General features: G+C 40.4%; 1 protein-coding gene across 1 annotated transcript in view; it reads right to left on the reverse strand.

The window, feature by feature from the left end:
- The window catches only part of LOC139319634 (coiled-coil domain-containing protein 134-like), a 67,392-nt gene that overhangs the window by 50,028 nt on the left and 1,229 nt on the right, over nucleotides 1-16,135 (reverse strand). The window contains exons 2-7 of the mRNA XM_070947561.1: nucleotides 15,319-15,442; nucleotides 13,075-13,125; nucleotides 11,210-11,283; nucleotides 3,600-3,705; nucleotides 2,533-2,736; nucleotides 1,712-1,842 (exon numbers count right to left, since the gene is read on the reverse strand). Coding sequence (XP_070803662.1) covers nucleotides 1,712-1,842; nucleotides 2,533-2,736; nucleotides 3,600-3,705; nucleotides 11,210-11,283; nucleotides 13,075-13,125; nucleotides 15,319-15,442 — 690 coding nt within the window. The remainder of the gene's footprint in view (nucleotides 1-1,711; nucleotides 1,843-2,532; nucleotides 2,737-3,599; nucleotides 3,706-11,209; nucleotides 11,284-13,074; nucleotides 13,126-15,318; nucleotides 15,443-16,135) is intronic.

Raw genomic sequence — 16,135 nt, forward strand, 5'->3', positions numbered from 1 at the left:
AGTTGCTATGATTGTGCATAAGATTTTCATGGTAATACAGGACATTGTTTTGGAAATGAAGGATTGCAAATATTATGTAACATTGAGATACTGTTGTGGCCCGCCAGCAGAGCTGGCAGCAGATTCGGACAGTGAGGAGGTTGGGGAGGAATGTGGGCCAGTCCTGGAATCTGGGGAAGGCTCAGACGATGGCTCTGAGTTAGAGGCAGAGAGGGGGCCAAGGCCATCTGGTAGTTCTTTGCTGCCTCCGGAGTCTGACATCAGCGAGGCAGAAGAACAGCGTGAGCCTGTTCCCAGTGTGCGCATTCGCAGAGCTGTCAGGAGACAGGAGCAATTAAAGAAACAGGGTTGACTTGGGAGTAAGGCTTGGAGATGATTTCCCCTCCCATAAGACATAAAAGAAAAGCAAACAGGATGTGAGCTTTTGCAGGAAGCAATTAGTTCATCTGGCCGATTCAAGATTTGAAAATTCTGCCACGTTTGGCCTTGTCCTGCGTCTGGAAATTAGCTCTTTGGCACCGTTCCACATGAGATAGGTGGGTGTTGATAATCTTCCTCTGAAACACTGTTTATCAAGCCTTGCGGACTGTAAATGAAAGTAATTTACAGCCATATGAATTAGAGAGGTTTGCTGGGACTAAGTTTGTGCTGTTTACTTTCTAAGGAAGCCTAGGTCAGAAGAGATACTCTGTCAAGCTTAGGCTGCTGCTTGTGTACTGACCACCCAGTTGCCCAGCAGTGGCCCTCCAGAAGTTCCTTAATTTCATTTTGGGGCTGATGTTTGGGTTCCAAAAGTTGTAAGTCTTCACGGATTAATCTTAATGCCTGGAAATGGGAATTTTTGACTTCATGGCCTTTATGACTGCAACCTCAACTCACATGGGAGGACACACATTTGATCTGATCTTTGTTTTTGAAAAAATTAGATGTGTTGTGAAGATATAGGAGTTGTCATTTTGTTCTGGTCAGATCACTTCGTTAAACTGAGGACATGCGGCACAGGACGAATTAGAACCACCAACACCTAATACCTAATGGACTCAGGTTTCCAGAAGGTTTGGGGTGTCTTCCCAATTCTTTGGCAGGCAATTATATCTCTTCTCTAATTAGTCTGGTATACAAAGATGGAGTCAGGTGAGGTTATTCCAGGAAGATCTCTGTACAATTGACAAACATAAGCAGTTCCCTGATTTCCTTAAGCCCAATTTAAGATGCTGGTTATCACCTTTAAAGTTCTATACATTAGGTACTACCCTATCATAATATAATCTGCCCATCCAAATGATACTACCTCCTCATTTTGAGATATATGAAATATGGATAAGGTATTAGGCTTCTCAATAATAGTTCCCACTTTATGGAACTCTTTCCCTTCCACTGGAAGGGCATTCCAATGCTCCTAGCTTTTGACAAATACATTAAAATTGCATTATTCCATTGTGTCTTTGGCCCAAGATGAACAATCATATCAATCAATGATATGAACTTTTCTTCAATCAGAATTTTATTAGTTTGTTTTAATTGTGTTTTTAATTATTTCTAATGCGGGTTGCCCAGAGTCCACTGGGAGTGAAGTAGCCTAAAAATGATATAAAATCAATGAACAAAAATAGGTTTATTATTCATCTTGACAATTACATTTATAATATTGACAAATTTATTTTGCTTTCATCAACTGATATTAGTATTAAGTACATTTCTATAAAGTTACCTTCTTAAGAATTAAAGGTAATAGACTATCTCCTTCAAATAAATCAGGACTTGCAGAATCTGCTGCTTTTCCTGTAAAACTCATAATAACCAAAACAAAATTATCATATTTCAGCAGTTGCTTTAATAAACCTGAAGAGAAGAAAGAAAATGGACAATAGGAAACTGAACAATATTGAACTATGTCACCATTAGATTCCATAATATATTTGTACGTTCATATAATTAGCATTATATGATAAGAGCTATAATTATTCACTCACGTTCATGGCAGAAGCATCTAAAATGCTTCCAGATTGAAAGGATTAGCCAGTGACATGACCGTTGCCCAGGGAATGTCCTGTTGGGGGCTCCTTTCATGTCCCCGTTAATGTGCCCACCAAAATGGTACATATCTACCAACTTGCTATTACACGCTTTCAAATTGCTTGGGTCTCTGCAGCTAACAACACAATGTTTCATAATATTGTTGTTTAAAAATATTTTTTCATTTGGGGAATTAAAATCAAGCTGCTTTCTCTGGAAGTTATTGCAGCTTTTTCTTCAGATGTCTGAACTTAATCTGGATGTGTGTAACACTAGCCCGGTTTTTTTTTAAGTAAAATCCCCAGGTCAGGTGTTTGTTGGTATGTGCTCAATATTCAAAAAACAAGTAAAATCCTTACATTGACAATAATTTATGTTATATTTTAAAAATATTTTCCATTTTTTTCAAACATTCAGCATTCCCAAAAAAAGGATTGTTATTGTACATAACAATTATGAAAATTGTTATCATCCCTAACAATTATGAAAAATCCTTCTTGTAACCTTCTGACTTACCTACGGAGTTAAGTTGCAGTTCCATGGTCTGAGCATCCTTCAAAGTAGTCAGAACCAGACTATTAAGTTTATCTTTGAAATGAATAGTCAACTGCTTTGCAGCACTGGGGACAGCATACAGTTTGCCATAAAGATAACATACAGCAGCTTTTATCCTCTCACTGGGGTATATCAAGCCTGCAGCCAGATGCTCAATCAGGTTACATGTTAAAGAAAATAGAAAAGTAGGTGTAATGAGAAAACAGAAGTTTTGTTAGAAAAGTTCAGAAAAAACAATCACTGAAACCAAGTTCTGAAAAGTCACATAATTTCGCATATTGTGTAAACCACTCAAATCTTAAGAAAAAACATTGGTTCTCTTTCAACAATTAATTGGAGGTGGATAGGAGATCTTAAAGGTGAGACCTTAAGACTTTTGCTTTCAACAGATCAACTTAGAATATATTGTGCTAATAATATAGATAGTGTGAAATACTGTACAGCTAAATCTATTGGCAGACAATGAATCTTCTTGGGAAAAAGAAACTGAGCCTCTATAGTTTCTCCAGTGATGCAATCTTAACTTTAGAATCAGATCAAGCTAGAGTAACACTAAGGTAAAGGCTCTTTGGTATAGCAGGTCAAACAGAAATTGCTGCTTCCTCTCACAATTGTAAATAACCAAATGTTAGTATTTAAACCAATCTCCTATTTATATCACAGTTCCTCAATTTTGGACAGCCTTATCTTTAGCTCAGTTTAATATGCTTCCCACAGCTGTCCTAGAATGGAAATATAGGAAAATCCCATATGAAACCCAATTCTGCTCTTATCATATGGATACTGTAGAAACCACAGCCCATGTTCTCATTTATTGCCAGTTCTACGGGGACATTCACCACCAGTTGATTACCAAGTTATCAAGAACAAGTTATCTTGCTAATAGTTTCTTAGAGGTTGAAATTATGTTTTTAATCCTCCTTTTTACTGCTAAAATTATTCTGTGGGACATCAAGAAAATTGTTTTTATCATCTATTGAGTTCATAATATAATCACTGCATAGTTAAAATTCACCTGTAATACTTACTATGTTCAGTCACTAAAGTATCAGCAAACAATGGAATAGCATCTGCCAACTTTCCAAGAAGAATAAATACAGGCAAACTATTTCTTGTTGTGGCTATCTTGCATAACTATTGTGGTTGGGGGAAGCAAATTAGATAATTTACAAGATGCAGTATGGAAATCATTGCAATTTGCTTCTTTCTCTTTAATCAACTATTTTCTTCTGCTGCCATTGTTCTAAAAGGCTACTTGACACATGCAATCATCCTTGGTGCAATTCTCTTGATCAGAATGCAAAGATATATTGTGTCAACAAGCATTCCACAAATACATTCCCACAATCCTAAGTAAGCTTTTAAACTCATTTTATTCTAAACCAGGAGTCTCTAAATCTGGCAACTTTAAGACTTGTGGACTTCAAGCTGGCTAGACAATTCTGGGAGTTGAAGTCCACAACTGCCCTAGACCATCCCTCTCAAGACAAATTGAGGAAAGTTCTGCCTGCAAATGACAAAAAAGGTGCAAATTTGTGGTTACATGATCCTGGGATGCAGCAGGTTCCAGTAAACACAAACACGTAAGTGGTGTCAGGACGAATTACATAAATGACATTTATATATGTTTCTGTGGAAATTGGGATCGTAGAAAACACCCAGGAGCATAGAAGAGTCCAAAGGCAGATGCATGAATAAATGTGATAAGTGTATTTATTCATATCTTAATATCCATTAGGATAGGGGGCACACAGCGTGTGTGACCACCCCTATCAAAGATATACTCAGTGTAAGCCCCTCCTCTCCACATAGGGGTGGGGGCACTTTCTGCCTCCACTAGTGTCTGTATGATATATGTGCCAATGGCTTGCAAATACTTGACAGTTCCCCTCCTTGCGAGCCAATGGCATGCAAACATACAAATGCAATGCACAACAGTTTTTACCCTGTGAGACATAACTTTTTACACAGATCTTTGTGCCTATCTGCTGGTAGAGGTTTTGTGAAAATATCAGCTGTTTGATATTTGGTCTGACAATGTGATAAAGATATAAACCCCATCTCTACTAGTTGCCTAACATTTTGATAGCGGATATCAATATGTCTGGACCTTTTTCCCACCGCATAGGCTTTGGCAATGCCTATGGCCCCGGTGTTGTCTTCTATAATTTGGATGGGCAAAGTCGGTGGTGTCCAGATGCTAGAAATTAAGGCATCAAACCATATCAGATCGTTCCCTGCCTCTGATAAGCATGCATATTCGGCCTCAGCGGTGGAGCACGAAACAAATTTCTGTTGCCCCACATGCCAATGGATGGGTGCCTCATTTAATAGTACCAAGAAGCCCGAAGTACTCCTACGTGTCTTGGTATCTCCGGCCCAGTCCGCATCTGCGAAGCATTTTAATTGGGCCTTGTCTCTATTCTCAGGTTCCAAGCGAAGCACGTAATCTGCTGTGGTCTTGAGATACCTTAATAGCTTTTTAATGGCTAACCAGTGGAACTGGGTAGGATGTTCCACTTGTCTAGATAGCAGGTTTACGGCCAGGGCAATATCTGGACGGCTCCAGTTACTTATATATAGTAATGAGCCAATCACTGACCTAAATAGAGTATTATTTTGGAACTCTGGGCTATCCTTGTGTGCCAATCCATAATAGTCGGTCTGCATTGGGATAGCCGTTGGCTTGCTATCTTCCATTTTACATTTCACCAAGAGTTCCTCTATCTTTTCCTTTTGTGAGAGAGCAAAACCTTTTGGTGTAGTGATGATTTGTACGCCTAGGTACTTGTCCACATATCCTAAAGACTTTAGAGTGAACTTTTTTTTGTAGGGTCCTGGCAAATATAATACTTCCCCCCTTGTCAGGCCCTATATATAAAAGATCATCGACATACACTAGGACTTTCTCCAGCCCCCCTTTGGTATCCCTTGTGAAGGTACATTTATCAGCTGGAGATGGATGGAAACCCAGTGATTTGAGAGTTTTAGTCAGGCATTTGTACCACAGTCTGCCTGATTGTTTGAGGCCGTACAAACTTTTCTTCAGAAGCCAGGTGTGGCCTTCCTGCCGTTGAAATCCGGGGGCACCTCTGACGTAAATTTCTTGTTTTAGATGTGCGTGTAAATAAGCAGTTTGCACATCAAATTGAAAAATGTGTTCCCCATGTGCTGCTGCGGTGACCAAAGCAGCCCTCACACTTTCCGCTCTCACGGTGGGGGAGTATGTTTCATCAAAGTCCTGCAAGTAGCGCTGTGCGTAGCCTTGTGCTACCAGCCGGGCCTTATAGAGGAGTTTGTTGTTGGGCATTGGCTTGACCTTGTAGACCCAACGGGTGCCAATTGCTTTCCTCTTTTTGGGGACTTCCATGGGGATGAAGACTTTCAATTTTTTGAGACTGTCCATTTCCCGCTCCATTGCCACCCTCCACCTGCGCTGTTCTTCCTCGGGAAGTTGGAGGACATCTGAGTACGTTTTAGGGGCCATGGTAACGCTGTTGACCGAGGCAACACAGCCAATGTCCAATCTTTTGGGTGGCACCCCTTTATTGGAGCGTTTTGATCGTCTGGGAAATTGCCACTCACCATCATCATTGTCATCCGGAGCATCGGTGTCAGAATTGGAGCTGCCGGAGGTATCTTTCCAATCAAAATGGGGCGGGCCTCTGTCCCAGGCGCTGCGAAGATATGGTCGTTTAGGTGAGGCAGGAGGTGTGAAGTCACCCAGGGATTCCTTGTCTGAATCGTCAGAGTCAGGTAGGGATTCATCACCATCTGGATCTTCGCTGGTCAGTTGCTTGGAGTTTGTTGGTTCATCCTCTTCAGGTGGTGCTGCTTGTTCAGTGTCGCTTCTAATAGGGGAATAACCGGGTTCATTGGAATGAATTTTTGACCAATTTGACCCCTCCTCAAAGGAAGCTGATCTAGAGACAATGACAAAGTTATTTTTGTCTACAAACCTAGAGGCCTTGCTGCCGGTTGCATAACCTATAAATCTGAGCCTCCTTGATGCCTTGCCCCCCTTTCTTCTGAGGTGCTTGGGAATATGGACCCAGGCATAGGAACCAAAAATTCTCAAGTGTGAGAGACTAGGTTTCCTTCCATGGACCAGGAAGTATGGGGTTTGGTTAATGGCACTACTCCACGTCCTGTTGACTAGATAATTAGCCATTTTGACCGCTTCTGCCCAAAAAACTTGGCTCATGTCAGCATCTGCAAGTAGGCAGTTCATGACATTCTGCAGCACTCCATTTCTCCTTTCTGAAATACCATTCTCGGACGGAGTTCGAGGGGATGATTTAAAATGGAGGATACCTCTCTCCTTCATCCACTTTTCAAAAATCTTGGATGTAAACTCAGTCCCCCTATCACTCTGCACCTGAGCGATGCACACCTTGTGTTGCGTTTGGATCTGGTTGTAAAGATATTTGAAGTTGGTAAAGACTTCAGTTTTGTCCTTTAAAATAAATACATGGCCATAACGAGAGTAATCATCTACTACCGTTAAAAAATAACGCCCCCTACCAAGGGAGGGTCTAAAAGGACCAACCAAATCCATGTGTACCAGCTGATAAGGGTACCTTGCACGACGGGAAGAGACCTTAGGTATAGCAGCAGTTTTAGATTTTGCTGCTTTACAGATGGCACATTCCAAATAGGTATTACAATTCTTTATCTTAAGCCCATCAGAAAAATCTTGCATTTTCTTAATAACCGGGAAGCTGGCATGGCCAAGCCTGCGGTGTAATATATGAGCACAATCCAAATGTAAAGGTTTACCCATGCATACTTTGTCAACCTTATGTATCTTACCATTACAAGCTTTGGTTTGTTCAGTAATGAGAGTAGGCACTGGATTAAAGGTCACCTTAGAGTTCCTCAGGATTGGCTGAGGAGTTGTGACCTTAATGGGCTCAGCCTTAATGGCTTTGGATGTCCTAGGAGCTGGTTTAAAAGCTTCATTGGTTTTAGGTCCAGGGTCCTTGAGTTTGGACAACCTGGGGGCTGGCACAGAAGCTTTCTGCTCTATCTGGGCGTTAGCTCCCTGAGCCCTCTTGTTAGGTTTCTTGTGCCTTTTGACCTGTGCTTTTGGGGAAAAATAAGGCAAATTGTTGATTTTTACAATATCGCCAACAACACTCCCATTTTCGGAAACATAACCTCCACCCTTCTCAAAAACCAGTTTTACATTTTTATCCTCAGTCAATTTTAAGATGCTTAAAAGGTTGTTCTTGATTGAGGGAACATACAGTGCCCCAGTGACATCTCCTATACCAGGCACATTGATCACGCCTTCCCCAGTTACCTCTGCCTTGTCCCCAGTGGCAACTTTTACTGAGGACTTGAGTGGGTGTAAAACCTTAAATTGTTGGTTTGTGTTGGCTATATGCGTTGATGCACCTGAATCAAGAAGCCACAGCCCCTCAGCATCCTTTACCTGGGAGGTGTGATTGTCACTAGTGACACTACAATATTGGTATCCTTTATGACCACCTCCCCCTCTTCCACGGCCTCTTTTATTTTTATTGTGCTTAAGTCCAGCCGTGTTGGCCCTAGAGCGAGGGCACTCCCTTTTAAAGTGACCTTGTATACCACAGTCAAAGCAGGTGGGAAGGGTATTAATCCTTTCACTTGTGTCCTGGCGCCTCCTCTGAGGCCTAGGCCTGTGATATGCCTCCTTCATTTCTTGTTGTTCCTCATCTCTGCGCCTTAAATCTTCCTCAATAAAGCGGCCAGAAAAGTATTCTATATTTCTTTGTTCCCTAGAAACCCCTTCTAGAGAAATAATAAAGGGACTCCAGGATTTGTCTAGGGAGTTCAACATCACACTAATTAAAGTGGATTCAGAAACAGGCTCCCCCCTCTGTATAAGCTCATCCCTCATGGCTTTAAGCGTTGCCAAATGTTCCCCCATTTTGACACCAGGTCTGAGTTTATAGTTGTGGAACATTCTTGACAATCTGCTGGTTGCAGCCATATTGTCACTATGGAACAAATTATATAGGGCAGTCCAAACTTCCTGAGCTGTGAGGCCATCTGAAAGACTGGCATACAGAGCTGTGTCTATAGAACTTAACAGGGTTGTGTAAGCTCTTTTATGCAGGAACTCAATTTCAGGGCTCCAAGGTAAAGGGGGTGGTCTTTTGATCATGTCCAGAGTATTTTCTCTTAAGAGAATTATCTGAATCTCTTTACACCATTTTTTAAAATTCTGACCACTTAAATGTAATTTTTCAAAATTATTTGGCAAAGTTACAAAATTATTGCCATTAAACTGCATGGGGAGTTGTTCAAATGGCTGAAAAGATCCTGATGTGAATGGCATTGGGATCCCTAAGCCTGGGATCGATTGCTTAGGTCTGGCTCCTTTTTGTAGTCCTTCTGTAGTTTGAAGCAACTGGGCACGTGCAGGAAATGGAGCATGCTCCAAAACCTTTTCTTGTTGGAGCTCCGATCTCCCTCTCTGAGCTCTGAAGTCAGGTCTGGCTGGAGCCTCAGAATAGGCCCGGACATCAGCGATGTGGTGGGGAAGCCTTGGAGGAGTGGGAAGAAGGCCTGGAGGTCTTTCTGGAGACTGGAGGCCCATCAGATGAGGTCCATGGGCTGGGTAGGCCTGGAAATGTCTCTGGATCTCCTCTTCTCCATCAGAGGAGCAGGATTGCAGCTCCGGGTCATCCCAGCAGGGCCGGAAAGGTGCGGAGGCCTCAGCCTGGGCCTCCCTGGAGCATTCAGTGAATGGTGAGCGCCTCTGCAGTGGGGGGTGGGAGGCTGCAGGTCCATCTGGGTTCCTCCGGGGGTGGGAGGTTGGATTTGGGGCCCTCCTTGAGTGGGCAGCTGGGTCTGGGACCTCGGGAGGGCCAGTGGGTGGTTGCTCCATAAGTTGCAGGGCAGCGACCAGGGCCTCTATGGCCTCTTTGATGTTTGCCATGGTAGGCGGGGCCTGGCAAGGGCCTTGTGGGCTCGGAGTGGTCTTCTGGGCCCCTGGAAGGCTGAACTGGCTGGCTGGCGTTGTAGGCCTGGGCTGTGGGGCTGGGGAGGGCCTGGCTCGTGGTTCTGGCAAAGTGCCCAGGGGAGCAGCCATCTTGGAGGAAGTTGCCTCCGGAAGTGGCCTGGCGGCCATTTTGTTTGGCGGGAAACTGGGTGGGGGGGCAGTCTCTCTGGCGGCAGGCGCCATCTTGGAGAGATCAGGCAGGGGAGTCCTTACCGGGATGGCAGGCATCTCTGGTGCTGCCTCCTCAGGCCTCTTTCTGGCTGCTGCCCTTGTCTTCAGGAGGGAGGCGAGCGCTGCTCTGCACTCCTCTTCTGACATCTCAGCCACTTGCCTGTCCAGGCTTTCATCTGGTCCTTCTGCCCCCTCTTCGTCAGTGCTGAAGAAGCCTTCTCCAGCATCGCTTGGCTCGGCCCCTGGGATCTCTTGCTGCATCTGGGTGGCCTCTGGCTGCCAGGGTGTAGCAGGATGGAAACCCCCTTCAATGTTTTCCATCGTTGATTCAGTCTGGGGCTGCTGTGAAGTTCTCCTCCGTTGAAGGCCTCTGGTCACAACAGGGGAGCTTCTCTCACAGGTTATTTTGGAGGGCATCTCGCCTTTTCAACAGCTCCTGGAATGGAGTTCTGCTACCATTCCCTCTGCTACCATTCTGTGGAAATTGGGATCGTAGAAAACACCCAGGAGCATAGAAGAGTCCAAAGGCAGATGCATGAATAAATGTGATAAGTGTATTTATTCATATCTTAATATCCATTAGGATAGGGGGCACACAGCGTGTGTGACCACCCCTATCAAAGATATACTCAGTGTAAGCCCCTCCTCTCCACATAGGGGTGGGGGCACTTTCTGCCTCCACTAGTGTCTGTATGATATATGTGCCAATGGCTTGCAAATACTTGACAGTTTCCATCCCTAAATAAATGCAGCAACAGTGACAGTACTGGAGGCCCCTAGGGTGGCACTTTGTTATGCGAACTGCAAACCTGCTTCCCAGTCCAATTCAAGGTGTTGGCCATTACCTTTAAAGCCCTGTATGGCATGGATCCAGAATATCTGAGGAACTATCTAGCCCCAATTAAATCGGCCTAGCCCACTTGTTCCGGCAGAAGGGGCGTACTGCAGACCCCATTAATCAAGGAATTTTCTGCCACGACCCTCACTCTTTGGAACATCTTGCTGTGAGAGGAGAGAGCCATCCCCCCCTCTTCTGGTCTTCAGGAAGAGTCTCCAATCCTGGCTATGTTGCTTAGTGTGGGGCCCTAAAGGAAAAACTGTAGGTGGAGGTGGTTGGTACAGTGCAGTAACGAAGAGGACATCACCAATCACCTGCTCCAAATCTGTGGCCTTTTTAGTCTGTCCTTAATATTTTGTAATTTTAATCTGTTTTTATATTTATAATTGTTTTTATATCTCATTTTATTACATTGTAAGCTGCCCAGAATTGCCTTGAACTATGAGATGGGTGCATATAAATTCAATAAATAAATAAACAGGTTAATACCACAATACCATTGATTTTATCATTGGTATCATTGATCTTCTATTCATCCTTCATAGAAATCAATATTTTTATAAACTAGAAAAATCACTTATTTTTCAACTTACTTCAGTTAATGAAAAGCACATTACTCCAAAATGGAAAATACAAACCTCTTTTTGACATTCATCCAATAGATAATGAAGATACCTCTCCAATTTCAGCTCTACTACCAACTGTACTAATACTGTTCACAGCAAGAAAAAATACTCAGTTTATTCACAGTAATTGACAAATATATAACAATCAATTTTGCTAACATTTTTACATATGACATTTAATTTTCTTTACTGTAGTTTTTCCAGAATTATATTTACACATTAAAGTAAATATGCTTAATAATAATATATCATATACCTAATGATAGGGATTGTATAAGACACTGAGCTTGTCGATCAGAAAGGTCGGCAGTTCAGCGGTTCAAATCCGTAGTATAGGTCTCCTGCATGAGCAGGGGATTGGACTATATGACCTCCAAGGTCCCTTCCAACTCTGTTACTATTACCTGCTTTACCAGCAGTGGCTGAGGGACAAAAATTTTTGTATGTACAGTAATGCATCTGTGTAATCTGTTTTTGTGTTTCTGTTCTTCCCTCACATCTGTGTTTGTGCCCTAGGAAGAACAGAACATTTGCACACATTCCAGTCTGTGTTACATGACCAGAGATAAGAGGGGCTTATAATAAAATAATACACAAATTTACTAGCCACTGCCCAACTGTGTCTCCCACAGGGACGCAGTGTAGGATTTTTTTCTGGCCAGTTTTCTTCCATAGCCCTCATCATTATGTTGCTCATTTTTAACTCAATTTTTTGTTTTGCTGGTTTCTCCTTGCATATTAGATTTGGTTCAGTTCTATTCAATTTTCTAGAAATCCCAAAAGAAATATGGCATGCTCAAAACTGACCTCCTTGATGTATAAATGTTAACTATCAAATTTCAGAAGATAAAGAATTTGGTTTTATGTATCCTTTTACATATCACTCAAGAAAAACTAGCAGTGTTTTAGGCTATGTATGTGTTACAGAAAGCAAGATTGAGCTATTTTCAGACATCCAAGTCCCTGTGAGAAAGGCATCTTAAACATGGAATCCAGATTCTTACCCCTGGTTAAGGACCTCTATTCAAATATACTTTCTATACTTGAAAGTATGTGTGGAAGTAAATATTTTCTGAGTATGTCTACCCATAAAGATTTTAGACGGGGTTGTATTCTAGCCCCAATGCTTTTTATGCTCTATATCTATTCCAGGATTCTTGTATGCTCCAGACACTCATATGCCGAAGATCCTTGGTAAATGTATTCTTTTATAAGCTGACAATATGGTTCTAAAAGCGCATTCTCAAATGGGCCGGAGAAAACTGTTGGAAAGCTACCTGTAGTAGTATAGTCTCAATTCTTTAAATATCAATAAAATCAAATCTAAAATGATGCTATTTAGCAAAAAAAAAAAAAAAAAAAAAAGTGAGAAATATAACTGGCCATTTGATGGGAAGCCTACTGAACAAGTGTGTTATTTCACCTATTTAGGAGTGGCCTTTACTATAATAAGGCCATGGGCAAACCATTCTAAAAGAATGATAAGGGCTGATGCAAGTACCAAAAAATTATATACATTATTTAATTAAAATTACCCAGGCATCTTAAACCCCATATTGAAAGTATTTAGGACAATGCTGACCTATGGCACACAACTGTGGGGCCATATAGAACCTATCTTACCTGAACAAGTTCAGATTTGTTTATTAAGAATAGACAAGAACCCATCAGCTGCCACAGAGTTTATTGAGAATTAGAAATGTTTTTATATAATTTAAGCTGAATGTTGTGCTGAAAAACAAAATATAACCCAAATCTAAACCTCAAAAGAAATTTACTGGCATTTGCATAGCACCTCCTGATACAACTTTGATCATTAACTGCTCTTATTATCACACAGATAATAAAGTTATTCAAGCTCCCCATTTTATATATACCTTCCATGAGTAAATCCAGGATACTGCTGTCTTCTACAATTTGTAAGATCCCTATAGAAGTATATAAAGTAAGAATCATCTTTTGGAAAAAAAATAATTATCATTCTTAAACAAATATTTGGGCTGCAATCTTCACTGCACTTACTAAAGAGGAAATATACATATATAATTGTGATGCTATTGCTAAATCTAATTTGCATTGCATCAACCTAATTTACTATATCTCTCCATACCTTTTAATTCTTGAAAAGCACCTCAGCTTCTGTCATAGCCATACACTAATAATACACATAGCCTTTTGTTTTTTTTTAAGCTTGTCAACGTCTCTCTATTTAGGAGCTTATAAATTGTAAATTGTCATTTACAATAATTTATTACTTTCTTTCTGTTCTTTGGTACTTTAATTTTCAGATCCATTCTCCTCATTGCATTAAGTAATTTATCTAATCTTTGCTGTAAATAATTCATATTCTCAGCTACTATGATGTAATCTTCTGCATATACATTCCTGTTGCTATATGTATCTCCATAAATACATTGAAGAACCACCCTTGTCTTACTCATTGCTCAGTATTAAAGAACCATTCATCAGGAATTCCATGTATTTTCATGCAAGATTACTTCCATCTTTTATCACTTTTATCTCATTCAGCAAACAGCCTTCACATTCCATAAATCAAGACTATTGACTTTTTATTACACTTTCTCTCAATCAGCACATTTACAATTAGCTTTCTTTCCTATATTTATATATTTTTCAATAACCTGCTAAAGAATGAAGTCTTGTCTGAATATCCTATTAATAATTCTTAGAAAGGGTTGAACAAAGAATAAAGGAAATTAGAGGCCTGTTAACTTGGATGTTCTTGAATAGCAGAAGGTATGAGGTTTCTCAGATCCAATTTGCCACCTTTAGAACATGCTAAAATAAAGATTGCCACATATGATTTAACACCAGATTCAGGAAACATCTTGCATTGTTTCTTATAGAACTATAACCTATTTCTTATAGAACTATTACAATATGTGGGAATGGTATCTTTTTAAAATCAGATTTAAACACACTTTATGTGTTCAAAATAACACAACAGAAGTAAATATATTGATTGTGGATTACTAAAAATAAACACATACAAATATAGCAGGATATATATAGTTCATTCTAAGGATTCAAATGATTTAACATAAATTAAGAATTTTTAAAATGGCCCTAAAAATTAAACCTACATTATTAACAGCACTTAGATTTATATACTGCTTCACAATGCTTTACAGCCTTCTCTAAGTGGTTTATAGAATCAGCATATTGCCCCCAACAATCTGGGTTCTCATTTTACCAACCTCGGAAGGGTGGAACACTGACTCAACTTTGAGCCAGTGGGAATTGAACTTTGGTGGTCAGTAGAATTACTGACTGCATTTTACTGCATTTTAATCACTGGAGCCTGAGTGGCGTAGGAGGCTAATGCCTCCTAAGGCAGCATTTAACATCCAGCTGCCTGCAATTACTGCGAGTTCAATTCTCACCAGGCTCAAGGTCGACTCAGCCTTCCATCCTTTCTAAGGTGGGTAAATTGAGGACCCAGTTTGTGGGGGCAATAAGCTGACTTTGTATAAATATACAAAAGTATGAAGGCTATTGCATAATGCATTGTAAGCCGCCCTGAGTCTCCGGAGAAGGGCGGCATATAAATCAAATTTAAAAAAAAAAAAAAAAAAACCTGTGCCACCACGGCTTTTGATTAATACAGTCTCCTCAAAGGCCACATCCTTTATTATTATTCTTTTCTCTGTGATATTTTTCATCGCAGAAGAAAAAAAACTAATTATGTAATAGAAAATCAACTATGGTATTTAAAATGTCTATTTTGGCCAAACACCTCATTTTAGTCACTCTGATTCACAAAATAGAGCCTTGGAAGTACAGTGGTTTAATGCACCCTGTTATTAACACAGCTGCCTGCAATTTCTGTAGGTTCGAATCTTACCAGGCTCATGGTTGACTCAGCCTTCCATCCTTTCTAAGGTAGGTTAAATGAGGATCCAGTTTGTGGGGGCAATAAGCTGACTTTGTATAAATATACAAAAGTATGAAGGCTATTGCTTAACGCATTGTAAGCCGCCCTGAGTCTCCGGAGAAGGGCGGCATATAAATCAAATTAAAAAATAAATAAATAAATTGTGTTGAAAAAATTAAAATATTCTTGCAGAAGAACATGTTGAATGTGTCTAATGTTCTCTTACCAAACAAAGTTGCTATAAAATAAGCACATATTCTTTCATTCTGAAAGAACAATGGGATAACTCTTGTTGCATGCTGAGTCAGAACATCTCGGAGACAAGAGACCACATGCTTCTTGCGTATTAGCTAAATGTTAGCAAGAGAAAATTACAAAAATGGTTAAGAGGAAATATAAGAAATTTAATTCTCCTGTAACCCTATATTCTTACTTTTTGAGCCCAAAAACTGTTGATTTCCTTTGAAAGGATAGAAGTAGTGAAAACTTCAGAATTTTTCTCCTATCTTCTGCCTTACTTACCTATTTTATATCCAACACATCCTTGCACATAACAATCAATCGTATAATCTAGTAATCTCAATTGAAAAGATTTTATATACTTTAGATGGCTGTTTGATAAAGAATGTCCTAACTTCTCTCACAAGGCCTAGGGCTGAAATGAAGGCAAAGTCATGGAGACATGCAGAAAAAAGATATTTTCAAGTCAAATTTGTACCATGATAGTTTTAAATGGGGAAACTCTCAATGAATGTCATAAAAAGCAAAAAGAAAGCTACATTTGAAAACAAATAATCTTAACGACCATAGCAGCATTCCCATAATCACGTGATCAAAATTCAGACACTTGGCAGCAGACTCATATTTATGACGATTGTAGTGTCCTGAGGTCATGTAATCACATTTTGCCAGTTTCACTTAACAACTGTGTTACTAACTTAACAACTGCAGTGATTCACTTAACTGTGACAAGAAAAGTCATAAAATGAGATAAACCTCACTTAACAACTGTCTTGCTTAGCAACAGAAATTTTGGGCTCAAT

This window comes from Pituophis catenifer, unplaced genomic scaffold (genome assembly GCF_029215685.1).
Source record: "Pituophis catenifer annectens isolate HBS135680 unplaced genomic scaffold, rPitCat1.0.hap2 SCAF_7, whole genome shotgun sequence".
NCBI classification, from domain to species: domain Eukaryota; kingdom Metazoa; phylum Chordata; class Lepidosauria; order Squamata; family Colubridae; genus Pituophis; species Pituophis catenifer.